This window comes from Parus major, chromosome Z (assembly GCF_001522545.3).
Source record: "Parus major isolate Abel chromosome Z, Parus_major1.1, whole genome shotgun sequence".
NCBI lineage: Eukaryota > Metazoa > Chordata > Aves > Passeriformes > Paridae > Parus > Parus major.
The window spans coordinates 46,144,382-46,165,786 of NC_031799.1; the positions used below are offsets into that span (position 1 = coordinate 46,144,382).

Genomic DNA, 21,405 nt, shown 5'->3' on the forward strand with positions numbered 1-21,405 from the left:
TTTCTTTCTTTCTTTCTTTCTTTCTTTCTTTCTTTCTTTCTTTCTTTCTTTCTTTCTTTCTTTCTTTCTTTCTTTCTTTCTTTCTTTCTTTCTTTCTTTTACAATAAAATGACAGTGCTTTAGCCTTCTGTTTTGGGAGAAGATGTTGGAAAGAATTGTTTATTAGCTGTCTCTATTCTACACAGCCGCATGTTTTCACAAGGAACCAGTATCTTTGAGACTTCTGTCTCTCTTGGACTGGAATGGCATTTGAAAGTAATGTAAAAAGTTAATAGGAGGAGGTGAAAAAGAAGGGTGCAGATAAACAGAGAGGCATCATGGTCAAATATGTCCAGTTCTCCTCAAGAAAATTCCCTAAAATAACTACGTGGAGCAATACTTAAATTTTTTCTATCCCCATATACTTCCTTGCTCTACCTTGTCAAGAAATGTAGAGGCCAAAAACTACTGAATAGCTACATTTGTCTGTAAGGATCACAAGCCTCTTTCTTTTCTCTCTCTGTACAAAGTACAAAGATCCTTTCACATGAAACCAGCACATGCTCTGTTTCTATAGGTCTTGTCATCTTCCTTTGTGGTCCAGGACATCAGAGCACATGCAGTGCAGAGCATGTACTCATAGCAAGAGTACTTTGTTTCGTTTTCAATTTCTTACTGGCTTAGAGAGACAACTAAGCAGAAATTTCCCCTAGCAAGAATATCAGCTGAAAAATAAATTAGATAATTAAGTGAAAGTACCACATCATATTTGCTGTATATTCTAGTTCGTTGCTTGCTTTTCTTTCCTTCTGTAGCCAATATCTTTTGTCTTATATAACAAGCTATGATTATTAGGCTAACTTCACTCAAAAGTCTGACTCAGCTATTAATAATACAAGAGATAAAGGAGCACTTACTGCTGGCTTTCAGATGGGTTTTAAGTTATTCTGTTCCCACTGAGTCAGAAACTCTTTGCCAAGAGTTTTTGAAATCCTCCATTTCTGCCACTTGAGCTTGTGCCTTTTTCACAATAGTAAGCAGCACATTCAGACCCTCAGAATGTACACCCACACCATGTCCTGCCTGCTCACACATCAATTTACAATTACTTTGTTACTCTGCCAAGCTTTCTTAATTCTACCAGTCATCCTTCCTTTCTGCAATTCAAATGAGTCATGGAATCCTGCGATCTGCTATAGTGTAAGTTTTGCTACATTCTTGTTGAAAATGGTTTCCTGAGAGCCTCACTACAGGCAGTGACTTTAAGTACTTTCTAAATAAGGTCTTGAGAATTATTTCTATAAATGTGTTTTGATTTAGCAGCTGAAGTACCCTAGCTCCATAATGCATCCCCCAACAATATGTTTTAGCTCCTATTTTAATTGATAAAATTTGGAATATCCTGTTTCAGGACTGGGAGAAATGCTCTTCAACCATGTGGTCCCTTAGACTGTAAAATTCTTTATTTGGTCTGGCAGAGATGAAGTTAATTTTGCCACAGCTGTCCTTACAGTGCTGTGCTTCACATTAGTAGCTGGGAAGGCATTGGCAACACAGCGGAGTTTTGGCTGCTGCTGAGCAGTGCTGGCACAGCACCAGCCTCTCTTTTCACCATTAGGCTGGGATGAGCAAGATCTTGGGAGGGGACAAAGCCAGGACAGCTGACTCAAACTAGCCAAAAGAATATTTCATATCATGTTACGTCTGGTCAGCAATACAACAATACAAGCTAAGGGAAATGAGGAGGAAGTGGGGGGAGAAGACAACACTTGTTCGGATGTTTGTGTTCCACAGCAATTGCACCTACAGAAGCTTTACTTCCCTAGAGGAACCTTACTTGCTGATGGGAAGCTGAGAATAAATCTATTGTTTTCCTCTGCTTCCACATGCAGCCATTTATTAAACTGCCTTATTTTTTGACCCATGTGTTTTTTTTCCATCTTACTTTCTCCCATCCCTCAGTCCCCCTGGGTGAGGAAGTAAGAGAGTGGCTTGCTAGGCACCTAGTATGCAGACAGGGTCAACCCACCACAAACTTCTAATTTTGTACAAACTCTAATCACAGGCCTTCTGTGAGCAAACCTAAAGGCACTTGCAATATGTTTCTGCATTGCTTCCCTCTAGACCTCTGCTTTTTCCTCATGGCAGGACTATTAGCACATGTCATTACAGCTGCAAAGTTGTACACAGGTTTTCAGTTTGCTAAAGCTTGCTAAATTCAAATGGTCATTCATTTCTGTAACAAGACACATCAATCACACAGGATAACCCTGCCCCTTTCTTCACCTAAAGATTCCTATTAATTGCTTAGAAAAAGGAGTTTATCTTGTTAAATAAATCTACTTCTATTAAATGAGAAAAAATTAAATAGGAAAAAAGGATGTTTTTAGAAGCATGGTGTTTTCACAGGGCTCAGAAACCTGTTTAACAATTTATCCACAGGGAGGTTTTTAGGCTCCAGTTTCATTCAAGCAGATCAACTCTAGAGATAATCAGTCTTCTGCTGCTTTTCTTCTGCTTTCCAGAGTTGTTTGAGAATTCTATGAAGTAATTAAAATTTAAATCTGTCTTATGCATTGTCCTAAGGGAAGATGGGGCAGGTTTGGCAAAGCCCTTGTCTTAAAAAGGGAGGGGTGCAGATAGTTGAGCTGATAGGGGTGGGGGGATAGTGAGTGCACAGAAGCATCAGGATGAATCCTTACTTTAAAATTAATTCAAAACTAGGATTTGGATGACTACTGCTTGTCACTGCTTAAGGAAGCTCAGAGTCTGTAATTCAGTCTGGCTCAGTGGAATAAGTGTGGGATTGGGACAGATGAGACATGGGATTATGTTTCCACATTTTCATTGCTCAAGTATCTTCAGTTGCTTCTGTCTCTCATCTCTGCCTGTTTGGATCACCATAAACTGTAAGTTCTTTGAAGCAGAGTCCATCTCAGCACATTCTGTGCAGTTACAAATCACCATCTTAACACTTTTGCTCATCTACACTGAAGATTTTCCCTATCAAAGATGCACTGGCGGCTACAGTTTCTAAAGAGAAACACCCTGCACATCAATACTCTTGTTAATCATGTTCAACTAATTTTAGCAGCAAAAAAAACAACAGAAAAGGATGTAGATACCAAGTACTCTGATCTTTACCTTATAACTGTCTCTTAAATCTTGTTCAAAGACAAAGAGTGAAAATTGGATGGATTTTCTTCATAGACAAAATTTCAGCTGCTGAAAAATACTTCTGTCAAATGAGCATCTGACAGATGTTGAATACACTCAGTGCAGACAGCTTGGTGTGCAAGCTGCAGGGCAGGCTGTAGACTGAGCTCTGCCAGGGTAGGAGCCCAAGCCTGAGCTTGAGCCCGAGTCAAGAGGTCACGAACTGCCGACCCTTTGCAGGCCGAAGGGCACAGGGACCTGTGCCACGGCCAGGTGACGGTACACTGAGACACAGCAGAAGCCGAGGGCTCCAGATGAAAAGGGAGATTTTGGTGTGCTTAGACTGTTAAGGTATAAAAGCCTAGGGGTTCCTTTGTTCAGGGTCCCTCCTTGGAGGCATCAGCTCGAGCTGTTAACTTGCTATTTAGTTATTGCACCAAGATTATTTTTAAAACTATTTTAAGGATCTGGACGTGTGAGACTTTGTTATGGAAAAGTTGGGGTTGAGCCAGTGAGGAATCCTGGTCTGACTGTGAGTGAGGGATGTAGCTGTGAATGGGCTCCAGTCCCAGCTCAGGTGGTGTGCATGTGTCTGCCAGAGTGCCTCCTAGGTGGTTGAACAGGGGAGCTTCCTTCCCTGTTACAATCAAAGGGATTTTTCCTTGTGCCCTGAAACTGGATGAGACTCAGATGCCTGGGCAATGATGTCTCAGGATGCACCTTGGTGATTGATTGAGAACCAGAGAACTGTCCTGAAAAACGATCTTGGGAAATTCTTTCCCTTCTTTTCATGGGTGTGCAGACCATGGCGGAGCTACTTGGTGCAATACCATGGCTCTCCTGCTCAGGTTTGCCAGATGACTTACACAGTAACAGGGACAGCATGAAAGTTACTCCTGATGTCTCTCTTGACATTTTGGGGTACTTTGATCTCACTATAAGGAGAGCAGCTCTCTCTATTAACTGATCACCTACTTAGAGACCTGAGTACCAGCTGGGATCTTCAGTATTTTGACACACTGACCTATTTTTTTATCAACCCTTTAGCCTATCATTCATAAATAGTTTTACCATCTCATTTGGGTGTTAGGAGATGCACTTTCAAAATATTGTATGTTTATAAACTACAATAAGATGAATTCTACAGACAATAGATACCAGCAGACATCAGCTCATTATTCAAAGCATTACCCCTTTTCTCAGCTAGAAAGTAACATGTTCGGTGATCAAGGTATTTATTTTAATCCTCTTATGACACCAGATCAACTTAGATCAACTAAAATATTAGGTATAAAATTTTAAATACCTCTTTAGCTTGATTAAAATATCTGACAATTTTAAGCTGTCATCTTCTCATCTCAAGCTTCTTTTATTATTTTGGAAGATGGCAAGATAAAGACATAAAAAAAGCCTTTTTTTCATTTAACATGCACAGAACTAATATTTAACTGTTATTTAAAGCTGAATGATGAACTAGAAGATGACATACACCACAGTTTAGCCAACATTGCCACCCAGGCTACTTTAGGGAAGAAGCCACCCACACAATAAAAAGGAGCTACTCTTCTGCTAGAGGTAAATCACATTGCTTAAGGACATAATCTGTACCTACAGTTGATACACATGTAAGAGTGTTGTGGGTTTTATTTGGCACAGAACCACCATATGTTGGCTAGAAGCACTGGCAAACCTCAGAACAAAGCATTAAATGCTCAGAACCTATTCACTTCCACAAAGGACCTGCTGGACCAGGAATCTAACCATAGGGAAATGGTGCTGCAAGCCCACTAAATGGGAGCAGGCAGAAGCATGAAAAAGGTGAAGATCTGGTCCCATCCAGAGCACAGCTGTGTGGAATGGGCATGTTGCATTAGGTCAGCAGTGAGTTCCTGCATGTCCATGGCCGGGGGAGACAGGGAAATAGCCTGCGTCACAGGTGTCTGAGTCACTGTGCCTCCTGGGCCAGTCCCCTGAGACAAAGTTTACAATTACCAGGACCTACCTTTCAGTCATCAAGACAATACAGAAGTCTGAGCAGAGCCAGGGAAGGTACCTGAAGTCAAGATGCAGACAAAGAAGGGTTATGGGGAAAACAAATCCAGACAAAAAACAAATCTTAACACTAGCAGACCAATTGCAGCTATTAATTAAAATAATGCTCATATTCTGTAAGCATTTCCTACATAATCTGAGGTTTCCTTTTCTCTGTCTCATCACTGAAGATAATGGGGACTTTGAGTCCATACATTACAATCAGGAAGAAAAGTATGATTGCATTAATTGCAGTCATAATGGATTTTATTTCCTGAACTAACTTATGTCAGTAATGTCAAAAGTCAAGTTTCTGAACTCCACTATCTTACCTTGCAGATTTTACATACCTGAGCTCACAGTGTGTGTTTCTTTGCATGGATGCTTTCAGAATTGTTACAACAGTAAATTATCTGTAAGATGAAAAATTCTCTTTTGTAAATGCAGGAGTTGTTCTGTCTGTGGACTGTGCAATCTTCACTGAATTAAGGTTATTTAGTAGGACATCAAAGCTTTAAAGATGATGAGGTCATCTTCCTCATGTTTCTGCCTTGAAAAAAAAATCATATTAGAGAAGAAAGTTTCTGGTGTTTGTTTTGCTAAAATGGTCCCTTTGAGACACTTCCACTTGTTTCAAATTAGGGAAAGCCCAACTGCTCATTTTACAGATGGATGGACCAATGTACAGTGTTACAGTCCCACAGCAGAGTTAGTGTAAAGGCAGATGTCTTCAGCTACTGATAAAGGTTTTTTGAACTTCCTCAGCCTTTTGGTGGCATGTTTTTGAGGGTTCACAGACCTCTGTGCTCCACGAGACATCTGTAGAAACAATAAACTAGTTTAGGTAGTGGATTGCAATAAAGAGCTGGAAACTTGGGTTTTCAAATGTTCCTGAGCCTGACTCAGATGTTTACATACAATAGTCCTTAAGCTTATTTATGCTTTAAAAGTTATTTGTCCTAACACCAAACACAGAAATTAATTTTTCCTTGAAGTCAGTTGATATCATAAACCATTATTCTGGGAACAGGGACCAGAAAATTGTTTCCTCTATACAGGAACAAAGATTAAATTAACTTGGAATTTGAAAGAGAAAGCTATTTTCACAGTAAATGGCAAACATGGGCTTCCTTTTTGGGTCAGATTTTGTCTAATGCAAGGATGCAGAATACTCTCTTTTAATGTGTGTAATACTCCATCACTATTGAAAACGTTCTGTGAACTTGTAGGGCAGAAACAACAAAGTCTACAAGCAGTACAGCATAATGGCAACTCTTGACAGTGAGATCAGCATGAATAAATGGAGAAGGCAAACTGGACTTGACTGAGGCTTTATTTTCCCTTCTTCCATGCAAATACTGTTTCTTTGAAGTAACATTAGCAAAAGCAATTCAAAGATCAGCTGTGTGTACACAACGCTGTTATTTCTTTACAGCAACTTTTGCTGTAATAAAAAAGTTAGACCTTTTACCTTGACACAGAGCTTTTCATCTTCAAAGTATTCTCACACACACATTCTAGCTAATCTGAGCACCCCTTAACACAGCTGATTAGCATCACGATTCTAACTTCAGCAGGGACAGGGTTTAAATTACTTACAGGCATGAAAATACTTGACATCTGAAGAGAGATTAAAACTCAAGGGTCACTACATCCTAATTGCCCACAAAAGACCTTTTCTCAGCTTTGGTTTGTACTGTGAAGAATTATCTTCTTATCAACAGATTGTTTTCTATATTTATCTAAATAATATACTATTTCTGTAAAGTGTTTCTTACACTAACAATAATGTTTCTGTTTTTCTGTTTTTCAAGGCCTGTCAGCCCTATGACCAACACTTTTAAATAGTTTCGGTGGACTTTAATTGTCAGGTCTTCCCAGACTTCTAAGGACATCTAGGGTTTTCAGGTATTGACTACATGCAAACTTCCACAAAAGTTCCCTTGAGACATAAAAATTACTTTACATTTAAGTTTGAAAGGTATTCATCTGATATATAAACTATCTATTTTCATCTAAAGGTTCTTTTATATTTTTTGAATGGTGTAAGTTATAAATACGACTTAATTTTTACGTATTATTTTAACTTCAGCTAAGGAAGAACCGCCCATGAGACAAAGCCAACAGAAATACTGAGAAATCAAAGCAGAAAGATTCCAAGTAATTGTCCATTTATTTTATTTTTTATTTTTTATTTTTTAAATAAAAACATCATTTAACTGTTCCTTTTATTCAGATAAATGGACTTACAATTCATAACTTAGAATATGAAGTATGAAGTCCAATCTCTGGGAAAATACAAATCTATCACTTTATTTTAAGGTGCTTCTTTTCCATAGTGTCATAAATGGAATTGTGAACTGAAATTGCAACTTCTCAAGTAATCCTGTAACAAGTGTCTTTTTAGTAGTTTATGTTCATTGTGTTTTCCTGAACATTTTGGTTTTGTTTGGTTTTTTTACCTGCTTCAGATTTCAAATGGCTGCTGCAGGAAGCTGACTACTCACAATGATAAGTGTAGTGTCAAAGATTTCTAGATTAGTTTCATTAGAGTTTCCTAATGAACAGTGAAGTCACTGAATTGGACTCCACCTCTTAATCCTACAACAGTATTTTAATTTTAGAACATTCGAAACTGAGATATCAAAAGCATATGGTGTATGGAAATGCAAGCATTTAAAATGTTCATTTCACAAAGGACTTTTTCTTACCTTTGATCAGTTAAATAATTTTGAAGGCTGAAATACATGTATGCCTCAATCTAGGTTATAAAATAAATAATGCGAACTCACTAACTGTTGATAAACTCCTCACTTAAGTGCTAAATTTCATACTGATACAGGTTTACCCTTCTAGAAAACTGCTAAACTGAAATTCACATGGTATTAAATGTGAAAAAGTACTTCAAGGGTTTTAGCTCCTTCCCTGATTCTGATTGTAAGCTGTCCATCCACCATCTGGACTGTGCCGAAACAGCTGCTCAGACCAGCCATCTTCAGAAACTCCATCTAATGAAGCTTTTGAGCTTCCAGCTCAACATTTCTCCATGTATCTACGTCATTAACAATCCAACATGAACAGTCTTTTCAGCCTGCTGCTCAGTGTTCAGATTTAATGTGGATATACAGGGAGTATTACGCAGAGCTGTACTCCTACAAAACACACAAAGCCTCAGAGAATCCACAGGTATGAAGCTGGGTGTTTTAAGGAGGAGTAAGAACCAACTCTTAACTTCCAGTGCTTGAGAGTGCAAATACTTTGATACTACTTAAGCAACATGAACTGTCATATTCAGAAAGCAAATATACTGCACGTAACTGTAGTCAAAGAAGAATATTGCAACACAACTGACACAGCTTTTTATAAGCAATTCAGTAGAGGAGAATTTTAAGATCAAATATAAATAATTGCCAAGAATTATTATTAAAAGATTCTGTACACTAAAAGCAGAACATGTGCCTTCAACAGAACAAGAAACACATGGTCAATTTTAGTCGTATTGTGGTTATGGCTACTCACTGAAGCCATAAATAAAGTTAGCTACAACTTCACCTGAAAAACTATAACTTCAACTGTAGAAGTTATAGCATCACTCATGTCTTTCTTTCTTTCTCTCTTTATATCATTATTTTCCCAAGTAAATTTATTTTCAATATGCTCTGCATTTTTACCTGTATTAAGGTTTCAGCCTTAGTGACAAACATCCCAACAGTGCACAAAGATTGCTAGCACACATCAAAGACAGTGTTAAAAAAAAAAAAAAAGACTTTTTTTTTTAAAAAAAGAGTTTAAAAAGTGTTTAAAGCTGCACAGAGAGCACATTCCAGCTGAAGCATGGGTTCAGCACTAGCTGCTACTGCCTTAACTTATTGCGAATACCCACTTCTTTCAGTGTACAAAGAACTGCCTCAAGGTCTTAGCAGTAAAAATATAGGATATATGTCCAGTGACAAATCTGAGCTTGCATTTACTAGCAGATTTGCGACAGTCTTTTTCTAACAGGAAGGTAGCACGGAGTGGCATGTCAGAATAGCATGTCTGAGTAGCCAAGGTATCTAGTAGATAAAGTTGCTTTAAAGAAAATAGGTCAAACACTTTTACAAGCAACTACTTCCAGTTACCAAGACAGAGGCTGATTTTGAAAGCTATACATTTTCTAAATATATATATATATATATATATATATATATATAGGTTTGTAACTACTTATTGAAATAAAAAATATATTTAAAATAGAAAAACTATTGATGTGTCTCAAAATGTAGGATTATGGTATGGTAAAACAAATGTTCCTCCTAAATGTATGAACTTGTAGCAACAACACAGATAGGAAAAATTTAACTATTAATATACAATGAAAGTTTTTATCTTTTTCTATCACTTGAAGCTCTACTTAGCTTGCAGAGTTAAACGTGTAAACTTTCTATGTATATGTACTTAAAAAAGAACTATTTTTCTTTTTTGCAAAACGTGCAGACATATTTTTGGATACTGAAAATATAACCATTAATTTGGAGCACATTAAACCTATAATTTATTTGATTTTCTTTTATTTAAAACAAACCACCTTTACTTAGTTAAAAACATTCTAAATTGGGAATTTTCATGTAGATTAGAGCTGGAATTTTGGTTTCATTTTGCCGTTTCTGGCACTCCAGGGCTAAGCAGCCCTTTTTCGCTTCATGTCGCTGTTTCATAGGATGCTGCAGGGATTTCGCGGTGCACTTTAGCTCCACCTCTGTTGGCAAATTCATGGATTTGAACGGGGCGGAAGCCAAATTAACCGCTGTGTTTCCAGGAATATGGAAGGGTGGTCCGGCTGAAATATAGACTCCCCTGAAAGCTAAGTTTTCTGAGACAGCAAGCCAGGTCTTGGCAATCCGAGCACACAGTTGCACCTTTAAGTAGACGAATTATTTCAATCACACCGCAGCACCACTCCGGCTTCACGCAGCGGAGGCTCCCAGAGTCGCAGGGGAGCCTGCAGGTCGGAAGGATTTAGAATCAAGCAAGAGGGGTGCCCTGCTTGCGAATCTGGCGGCACTGAGCAGGGCAGGGATCTCATTCCCCTCACGCTCCTGCTCCCCGGAGCCGCCCGCGCCGCTCGCGAGCCGCGGCGCGGGTCGGTGCTGCCCCCTGCCGGCGGGGAGCGCCCTTCCGCGGCGGGCTGAGCGCGCCGCGCCGCCCCGCCCTCCCGCCAGCATGGCCGCCGCCGCCGCCGCTTCGGTCCCCGTGAAGGTAAGCGCCCTTCCGCCCAGCCGCGCCTCAGCAGGGAGAAGGTGGCGTCCCTCGCCGCCCGCAAACCCTCCCTGCCGCCGCCTCGGGGCGGCTGCAGGAGCGAGATGGCGCGGCTGGCGCCGCTGCCCTCTCGGCGCTGCGTAGCGCAGCCGACAGCGCTATCTTCTTTCCTTCCTTCCTTCCTTCCTCGCTCCCTCCCTCCTGCCCGCTGCGTCCTTCCCTGCTTCCTGCCGCCTTCCCACTCTCCTCCTGCGCCGCCTGTCGGGAGCGCGGCGGTGCCGCTGTGGGGGGCGGCGCCCGCCCGAGCGCTCCCTCGCCCAGGCCCGTGCAGGGACGCCCGCGGCCGTCCCGGAAGAGACGATTTTTAAATTTTTTTTTAATTAATTTTTTTTTAATTTATTCGGAGAAATCTCCTTTTCCGGGTATCTGACTTGCATGCGGTGTCTTGGGTTTGTCAGTGAGAGGGGTCGTGGCGGGTCTGTAGCTGTGGGCTCTGTTTTTAAACGTGCGCGGAACTCTTAAGTTCTGAGCCAAGTGGGCAGTGCAAAGCTTTCTCCCGTAAGACTTGTCTCCTGTGTGTTTGAAGAGCTGCTCAGAGCGGTGATGGCACCAGGGGCGAGCAGGCCGGTGGTCAGGCTGAAATTCGAGTTTTCACAATTGTGAGAAACGAAGCCCACGCCTGTAAAATTTTAAGAGTTTAATAAATAAAAATAGGGGACAAAACATAAAGCAAAAGTTACAGGCTTGGGTGCATGGCAAGGTCAGAGCCACATGAACTTTTTCAGCAAGAAGTTTTTCTATACTTTTTTCAGTGGTTTTACTTCCTCAAATTTTCTTGGCACCTTCCCAAGATCATTGAGCACAATCTTGCTTCACATTAGCACTTCATTGCACAATTCGTGTCAGTCATGTAGGCAGTTTAGGGTGGTCTTCTGATACTCTTCTGATGCCACTTTAGGCTTGGTGCTTTTCCTTTACATCTTGCTTCCCCTTTTTACATTGCCCACAAACAATTACGAAGGTAACTATACTTAAAAGCAGTTTAAAGGGTACAAGAAACAATTACAATTCATAATAAAAGCAGACAAATTGTAGCAAAAGCTAACTACTACACAGCTGTTTATAACACAATGCATTATTTTTCTGCAGTGAAGCAGAAAAATCCCAGTCGTCATGGTGTCTGGAAAACACTGTCTTCAGTGTGCAGATTTATTTTCTTAACTGTAAATTATATGCAGCTCAATATTTATCTCCTTTTAAGCAAAATTATTTGTAATGCCATCCTCACCCCTTTCTCAGTATCCCCAAAACAGAAGAAGGGTTTATTGGTGGTTAGTGGTCAAAAAGACCTGTAGGTGATAATCATGTGTACTGGTGTTTAAGACCCACAGATGAACAAGTGTAGGCTGTTACTCCATTGATAACTCTATGCCTTTTGCTTAAACCTACTTGATGAAGTTCACCAAACACCAGGTGAAGAAAGGCATACACTTCAGTGTGATTGTTACTTGGACTTCCACAGAGAAATTATTTTGATTTTTTGCAGTTACGGGTGTGATAACTTTTTTTAGGTTTCACTTCTGTTGCTCTTCATCCCAATGTTTGAGATTCACTCTACTGTAATGCCATTTTACTTGAGATTTAATTCCAGATAACCTTTAATACAGGCTCCATTAATTTTTACAAGTTACATCCTTTGTGTCCCTTTGTAGGATGCAAAGTCTGAAGTGGAGAATACAGTTTTACATCTTTCCATTCTTGAGGTCATTCTTAGGTGTGAGGTCAGTCCTCTGGCTTTTGAGGAAAGGTGAAACTGTTCTTCCTTGGTCACATCCTTGGTCACATCCTTGGTCACATCCTGTCTTCCCATACATTCAGTGCCTGGGCTGGTAGGTGGAAATAGAACTCAGCTCCCCTGATGGGGGTGTTGTGCTTTAGACGTGGTGTTCTCCAGTTCTGTGTTCCCACTGAAACCACTCCAAACCACACATCTCCCCACCCCCTGCAGCAGAATGAGAGGAGAGTTGGAGTCACAAAAGGTGAAGATCGTGGGTTGAGATAAGAACAATTTATTGGAAACAACAATGAGATAAGAAAACAAATAGTAACAGCTACTATATGATTGAGAGAGGTGAGCAGCTAATGTGCAACTGCTCGCCACTACGTGGAGCCCAGAAATGCACACCTGTCATGCTACCTTGACCCCGAGCCCCTTCCCCTGTTTCTGGAAAATGATACAAAGTCATATAGAATAACCTCTAGGTCCTAGTCTCCCAGGCTACTGCAGAAATTAATCCTGTCCTGGCCAGAACCAGGATGTAGGCTATCTCTCCCATTAAGCCTAGAGCATCTGCATTCATTTTGATAATTCACTAGAAGATTTGGAAAGCAGAATTTAATATACAATCAGATTTTTGTGCCTAGTTCCCAGATGGGAAGATCGTGTAAACTGGAGGAAAAATAATTGTCAGGTAAAATTAATTTTAGGGTTAGAGCTGCCAGCTCCAAGTTGACCTTACATGACTGAAGAAGCAGCTACTTCAAAAATCTCTGCTGGCTGAACTTTCCTTCCACTGAAGTAGCTCTCTGGTGAATTATAAGTGAGCCCAACATTTCTCTAGCCAGTGTTGTCTCAGGTGGCCTGAGTGTTGTCCAGACTGCCACTGAGGTAACTTTGCAGTGGGTAAGAAGGCTCTTTATTGGGTAAATCAACGTAGTCTAGGTCTTCTGTGCTCTTGGTTCTGCACCTTGGGAGCTGTGAGTATTTTTCAAGCTCATTGCAGTCTGCCATTTCTGACAGCATGACTACTGGTGTAAAAGCCTATGCAGGCACTGAACAGTGCAGCCAAAGCACATATTGATGCTGCTGCAGCAGCAGGGTTATGGAGCCTGAGAAAAATTTGAGAGCAACCATACCAGGCCTATGCTACCACAGGCCTGGTGTGCTGCTTTCTGTACAGGAATAGACTGTTACTGTGGTGGATCTGTGTGTTTATAATAACTGGAACTGCAGTTCCAGAATAACTTCTATGTCACGCATCTGTAGCTACTCTCTCCAGCATTGCACACTTTTCCTCAGTCCCAACAACTTTCAGTTTGCTGGATGTAGAAGTTCAATTCCCTTTTGAATCCCAAGTCACAGGACACTAGTAAAACAAGTGCTGTACCCAGCTGAAACTAGCACAGTTGCTGAAGGAACCTTTTTTTTTCCCTAGATTGAAAAAAATTAATAAAGGAAGCATTTTGGTCCCGTCTTCTGTTAACGTAGCAATCATCAGTGTTTACTGAATGTATGTATGAACAGTGTTAAAGATAGTCTTTTGCTGATTTTGAGTTTTGTGATTGTTCCTGTTGCATACCTTCCACGGTTCTTAAGGCAATTTGTTCTTCATCCTAAAGAGTATGTAGTTTTCAGTATCTTCATGAGTAGTCCAAGTCAGAACCTTTGTGATAGCTAAGCGACACGAGTAACCTGAGAACAGATCATCAATACTACTGCAGATAATGGTCTATGTCTTCCCTAAAGCCTGCGTGTGTATTCAAGGTCGGAGCTTGTGGGTTAGTACTGCTGTTGTCCTTTGCACTTATTGTCGTGCTCCACATGGGGGTAGCAAAAGGAAGTAGGAGATGGGTTAAAACTGTCATCGTATCAGCATTTACACTGGCTGCGGGAAGCTTTGTTAGAGAAGTGTTTATATCTAATGAGGAACACAGAGCCTCATCTTGTTGAAAAGAAGTGCCTAATGAGCCAGCTAATACAGTGGTTGAACAGATGGGGTCTCTACGAATGTGAGAGTAAGAAAAAGCTAGAGTAACAGGCAGCTCTGTGTGTGCTGTGAAAGAAGGGTGTTGTATGTTGAAGTCTGAAGGTTTTACGTGGTAAATTTTCAGATTTTGTGGTAATAAGTTATGTCAGAATGGTTCAGATTTTGTTCTTCCCCGATAAGCAAACCAGTCATGATATATATTCAACTTGAAAGTGGTAACAAACTTTGCAACAAGTGGTCACATTGAGGAAAAAAAGAAGCATTCATTTTCTCTGTGTGTGATAAATGGTGACATCGCTTTTTAATACCTTAACTAAGTTTTCAGTTGTGAAAACCTGACGGTAACAATTCTCTCTGAAGAGTTACAAGTGTTCTGAACTCAAGAAAAAACTTAACTTGATTGAATATCTAACTATCCCTAGAGAGAAAAAAAACAAGTTGCTTTTCAGTGGTGAACTAGAAACAAGAAAAATCAGATGCATTTTTCTTAGCTGGAATATGCAATCACAGACAAATCAAAACATGACAGGGATTTTAATTGGGAAATCTCTTGGATTTTGTCAAGTCAGCACAAAAGACTAATTTTTTCCCAAAAGTTTTTTTTTTCTTTTAGAGGTACAATACCATATAGAAATGCCTGTGTCCTGGTTACAGCTATAGTAAACTTAATTTCCCCTCAGTAGCTGTTCCAGTGCTGTGTTTTGGATTCAGAATGAGAATGGTGTTGATAACACACTGATGCTTTGGGTTTTGTTGAATCTGCTAATCCTAAACCAAGGACTTCCATTTTTCCCTGCCACATGCTCTGCCAGGGAGGGAGTGGAGAGGGTGTGCAAACAAAACCAGGAGGGAGCATAGCTGGGACAGCTGACCTAAACAGATTGGAGGGCTATTCCACACCATGGGACATCATTCCCACTATAAACTGAGGGAGTTACCCACAAGGCCAGTCTAGGTTTGAGAATTGGGGTCTGGCATCAGTCAGAGGGGGAAGAGCAATTGTCTTGTGCATTGCTAGTTCCTCCCTTTTTTATCGTTTTTACTATCATGTACCCTTTTTACAACATTTTACTTTATTTTCAGTTTTTAAACTTTTCTTATATCAACATACGAGTTTTACTTTGAGCCACTCCCCATTCCACTGGAGTGCAGGAAGAAAGAAGGGGGGGTATTAATAAGTGGCTATGTGGTGCTTAACTTCCAGGTGGGCTTAAAACCATGACAGCCTGATATTCAGTATGGTGGTTATAGGTAAGACTTTTTATCCATATAAACAAGAAGCCTTGTTTTAATGGGCTTTCTACTTGTATTTCTCACAAATTTCAGGCATTCCCAAATAGCAGTCTTAATTTTTATATTGGAAATAAATGTTTAATGGCACATCTTTGTGCATTTTTTTGTAGCTTTTTTTTTTTTTTTTTTTGTGTATCTTAAAGAGGAGAATCATGGGGTAAGTAATTGGTAAGCTAAATACAGTTGTTTAAAATCAGGTATTTGAAATTTGCCTTCTGGAAAAGTGTGATGGGCATGTTATAGTTTGTTGATCTGCAGTCTAGCCTCATCTTGAGAAGATACCTTTTGTAGCTGCGTGGTTAGTTTTTCAGACACACAGTTAAATGTGAATTGCAAGAAGACTAATATATACTTTCTGTGTTAGATTGGAATTATTGGTGGAACTGGCCTGGATGATCCAGATATCTTAGAAGGAAGAACAGAAAAATATGTTGACACTCCTTATGGCAAGGTCTGTATAACCTTTTTATTTATTACTGAAACTTCTTGCCAATTTTCAAGATGTTTGTATGCTGTAAGAATTTTCAGACTGGTAAATGAATGTATAAAGGAGGTGCTGGCACAACTGATTTTAGTTGCTATGTATTGTGGGATTCTTGGTTTGTAAAAAAAGTAAGAATTATTGCAAAGATTATGCGCAAAGGAGACCATACCTATTCTTATTTGTAGATTGGATGACTTTAGAAACTCACTGCTGAATTTACAGTCAGGGGATAAATTTCAAATTTGTACTGGTGTGTGACCTGTTATCTGTCAGATCGGTCCAGGAATCTTTCTGAATTGCAGAAAACTGTCATGTGAGGTAAATGAGACACCATTTTCCCTGTGGCTAATGGATTATGTTTTGTGTCCCAATGTAAGATCATGCTTATAGCCACGTAATTTGAAAATTATTTAAAAAAGAAGCTCTGAAACTGTTTTTGTGACACTGTTACACCTGAACAATTCTTCTTTACATTGCATCTGTCCTTTTCCTCAGCAGAAGGGTGTGGTGGCTAGGGCTGTTTCTCCATACATAGCACTGGGTGCGTTTTGAAGGATAATTCCTGGCACAAAGCATTTATAGTACAAATAGGCAAGACAAAGGACAAGGGAGTTTATAGGCAGGAAATCAAGGGGTAGAGATGTTCTAGTTGTCACATGAAACTCATAGAAGAATTGGATCTTTGGTAATCGTGTTGTAGGACATGGGAGTCTGGGCGTTTTATAAATGTCCTTAGAATTATATTTTATGCAGGCTACCAGTGTAGCTGGTATACATTTAAGAAAAATCAGGTAGCAAGTGCTACTTTGTGACTGGAAACTTGCCTGAAAACTCAGTGATGTGGTGTCTGACTGAAAACCGAATACATGCCTTCACTTAAAAATGGTTTAAAAAGGAGAGTAAAGAGCAAGAGGAGTTTGTATCCATACCATTCAGGAAGGGGAAGAAGGCAAATATTAAAGGAAGTGAAAACATAATCAGAAGAATGCATTTGACTATTCTATTGTTTTTCAAAATTAGTTAACAAATTGTAATAGAATGGAGGGAACTTACCTCCTTTGTTTTCTGTACTCTGGTTTCCAAAGTAGCCAGTTTTGGTCTGAAGGAGAATCCACTGGCTAAACCAAGCCAGTTACCATTGCATTCCCACTTTCTTGAGATGTTCAGCACAGCATGAGTGTGTTTGGGGACTGCTGACAAAGCAAAATTAATACTATGCTTGTAGCAGCTATTAACTGAAGCTTTCCTATCTAGGATGGATGGAGCACTTCTCCTTCACAGGCTTGTGTTCAGATAGAGTTCAGGGCACGGTGCCAGCAGAGCATTTGAAAGTCTGTTCTGTCACAGCACTAAGATGCCAAAGGATTTGGGGGATGCATATTCTGCAGGGTAGTAGGTGGCCTACAGTAGGGTTCAGTATTCCTGAGAAGAGTAGGAGTACTTTCAGTATAGCTTCTGCACAAAGGAGTGAAAAAATCTTCATTAGCTATGCACCTTTGGTCAGTGTGGAAGGCTTTTTTCAACTAATAAGAAGCTTATCTAGTGTAGCGTTCTGGGGCTGTAGGATCACGTCCAGGCAGGCTACAGCTGCCAGCGACCCGCATGGGACTCCCAAGGAGACGGGCTTCTGCTCAGGAGATCATTTATTCAACACAGGAACAGATCCAGAGACAGACAGCCCCAAACAGAGGCGGTGATGTGGCACAGAACCAGGGTGGAGTTTAAGGTCGGGAACTAATAGGAACACAGCAAGGGAGAAACCCCAGGGGCTCAAACCCAATCAGAACTCCCTGGGCTGCCGCCCCATGAGGGGTTTGGGGTGGAGCAAATCTTCCTGGGCTCACAGGGCCCTGAGGCAGAGGAATGGAATCCATCTCTTCCTGGGCTTTAAAGCCACACCTCTCACTTTAACAGTGCTTATCTGAAACTAAATCTTGGCCTCCCTGGGCGGAGGGCACCTCACAATCTATTATCTTCTTTTTTTCTGTGTTCATCACCGAAAGTATAAATAAATAGCAGAAAATTAATATTGGTTCCTGTTGCGGTTTGTGAGAGACCTTGATCAATGGACTGCTGCCTAACCCTGTATGTTATGCATTTAGCATAGGCTGAACTTAAAAAAGAGCACATGAATATTTTTTTCTTTGTGTGAGGGGGACAAGAATACAACTGAGATACCGTGGTATGAATCCAAGCATGAATTCGAGATAATGTCCTGAGTTTAACTGGGACTATTAAGCTGACCTTAACGTAGTCAGGCTTGTTTCCTTTTACTTATAATGGCCCGTCTCTTCTCTCTCCCTGTAGATACGAACTTCTGATAATCAGGCTGTTGACCTAATCGGTGTCTTATGTAGATCTCCTCCTGTATAGAATCACATTGACTTCAGGGACTGAATGCAATTTCAGTTCAGCAGCTGAGGGATCACCCTTAGTGTAAGAGGTGCAGAGCTTAGTCCACAAGTTACAGTTGCACCAAGTGCAATGGATTTTGACTGAAGCAGAAGCAAGCCTCAAATTCAACTTGTATTATTAGGTGGATCAATATTCACTTTGCTGCTGAGACTCTTTAGTATTCAGGAAGGAGGTATTACCCAACCTACCTTTCATTTTAGAACTGCATAGCTGAATGCAAGAGGGCAATTTTATTTTTGTTTAAGTGTGCCTGGAAAAAATTAGAAGTTTATGGTTTGTTACTATTTTCCCTAAAGGTATATTTTGTTCTTGGTTGTTACTGGAATAAAACCAAATTGGGACTTTTCTGCCATAAAAATACTTTTTATCTTTAGATAAAAGAGCTGTGAAATCAGTAAAGAGATAAACTGCTTGAAATTTTAAGAGGTAGGGGACTTAATTTAAATAAACTTTAAAAATTTGTGATATTTTATTTCCTGAGAGAAACTCAGATGAAACATCAATCTATTTAGTTCAGGCAAAACTAGGAAGAATGAAAATTAATGAATGTCAGAAGGAAATTGCAAGGCATAGTTACTAGAATGCATGTTCATTTCCTTCTGTGATGTAAAAATGCAAAGCATACAGTTCCACTTTACTTAAATCCTGGGGTTTAATTCTTAACTTTCTAGGCAAGGAAACTTGTGCCAAAAGATTTTTAACTGAAAATCTTTCTGGAGTAGATTTTCCTTGGCACCTTTGACATTTGACAGCAGCAAAATAGATTTTTCTTTAATGAAAAATGCTGATTTATTTTAAAGGATTAATAATAGCTTACATTTTCTTCCTACAGAATCCTTGAATTGTCTTCTGCTTTGGCCTTCTTGAATCCTAAGAATCATTTAACTACAAAATTTAGCATTAGGGAATGTGGGAAATATGGAAAAGTTTAAGGGAAACTATTTTGACAATTTTTTGCTGTTCTGTGTGTTGATATTGGTCCTCCTGTGATCTATCAAGTTACATTAGTAATAGTGAAATGCAGAATAGTTTTTTTAAAAACTAAGTAAGCCTACAGCTCCTAATATTCCAGCCATCTTTTCTCCTTTATCTTCTTCCACCATTTGTAGTACATCAAAAATTTGGTATTCTCTGGAAAATATCCCAAAACCTTTTGAGATTCTATCTTCAGATATGGAAAATATTAGTCTCCTACAGGATAATAGATCCAAGCAATTTTATCTTCATCACTGAATTTTGAAGCTCCTAAAAAGCTTTGTTCAGAATATATTTTCAGTTAGATTCCCTTCCTTTCTGTGTGACAGATCTTGGTTCTGAATCGCCATCCTTGATGGGCAAGAGATCTTCCCATTCTAGAAAATTATTCTAGGGGTCCGTGACTTTTTTTGGTTATAAATATATCTGGCAAAAAAAGCAGGAGGTAGATCCACCTTTTAACTGAGCATTTTTTTCTTGCTTCAGGAAAACCTGACCATGTGACATAATACTTAAGCTCCTCTTCTGCCTCCCCAAAACAATGTACATTGTTTGGTTCTTAAAATAGCTCACGCGTAGAATGGAAGCTTGCAGAACCTCTGAAATACTTTTTCATCACAAGTGTTCCGTGTTCATTCTGCTTTCTCTTCCAACTAGCCTCTAAGATGAGACCAAGGGAAAAATGAATTCTGTAGACATCACATGAACATACATTTATATTATGGAAAAAGGGGATTTATTCTGATTGTTTGTCATTGTAATAATTTGGGGCTAATTACTCAGGGTTCTATTCTTTCTTTTCTGTTTTGCAACAGTGAGTAATATATATCTGACTTATATTTTGTGAAAAGAGGATAGTAGTAAAATAGATTTAAGAATTTTTAATGTTTGAGGGCTTTTTATTGGACCTTTTATTAAATCTCCCTTTAAAAATACAGCATTAGAGCTTTGATTTCAAATAGTTCCGTTGAAAGTTTTTATTGTTTTATTATCATGCCTGGCTATTATTGAGATAATAGTAGAGAGGCACAGCACTTGGAAAGAACTTGTGGGAGAAAGCAGGCAGAATGAAAGTATACACTAGCTATGTTACATGGTTAATACATAGTTAGAAATGTCTGTTTCTATAACTTTATGCACATATCAATAGTTGGTCCATTCTTATTAAATCTCTTTATCAGCAACCTGGATGAAAGGATAGAATGAACCCTAAGCCAGTTTGCAGATGACACACCTGAAGGCTTTGCTGCCACTCAGAGGGACCTTAGTCTGGAGAGCTGGGCGTAGAGAAACCTGATGGAGTTTAACGATGGCAAGTTTAGAGTCCTGCACCTGGGGTGGGAATAACCCCAAGTACCAGCCCAGGCTGGGGTGACCTGCTGGAAAGCAGCTCTGCAGAGAGGAACCTGGGGTGGTAGATGACAGGTTCACCCTTGCAGTCAGGAGGTCCAGTGCTGTCCCAGGGTTCCTATAGTGTGGCCAGCAGGTCAAGGACTGTGATTTCTCCTCTACCTGGCCCTGGTGAGCCACATCTGGAGTGCTGTGTTGAATTCTGAACTCCTCAGTACAAGAAAGACAAGGAGCTACTGGAAAGGGTCTGGCAGAGCCATAGAGGTGATTTAGGGTCTGGAACGTCTATCTTGTGGAGAGAGTATGGCAGCTGAGCCTTCTTTGTCCAGAAAAGAGAAGACTGAGAGGAGATCTTGTCAATATGTATAAAAATATTTCAAAGGTGGGTGCCCAGTCGATGAAACCAGACTCTTTTCAGTGATGCTCAAAAACAGGATAAGCAGTAATGGCCATAAACTAAAACACAATATGAGGAAGAATTTCTTTATTTACATTGAGGGTGGCAAAGCACTGGAACAGGCTGCCCAATGAGATCATGGAGCCTCTTTTGCTAGAGACAGTCAAACCCCACCTGGATGTTCCTGTGTAACCTGTTCTATGCAAGCCTGCCTTGGGAGGAAGGCTGGACTAGCACATCTCCGCAGGTCTTTCCAATCCTAACAATTCTGTGATTGTATGATCTTTATTTAATGTCTTTTAATGAAATGTGATGCAGTT

At 40.0% G+C, this 21,405-nt stretch overlaps 1 protein-coding gene across 3 annotated transcripts in view; it reads left to right on the forward strand.

The window, feature by feature from the left end:
- Positions 1-10,354: 10,354 nt before the first annotated feature.
- The window catches only part of MTAP (methylthioadenosine phosphorylase), a 34,014-nt gene continuing 22,963 nt past the window's right edge, over positions 10,355-21,405 (forward strand). For all 3 annotated transcript variants that reach the window (XM_033520525.1, XM_015615157.2, XM_019005340.2), the window contains exons 1-2: positions 10,355-10,404; positions 15,829-15,915. In XM_033520525.1, the coding sequence (XP_033376416.1) occupies positions 10,369-10,404; positions 15,829-15,915 (123 nt within the window). In that variant the 5' untranslated portion in view covers positions 10,355-10,368. The remainder of the gene's footprint in view (positions 10,405-15,828; positions 15,916-21,405) is intronic.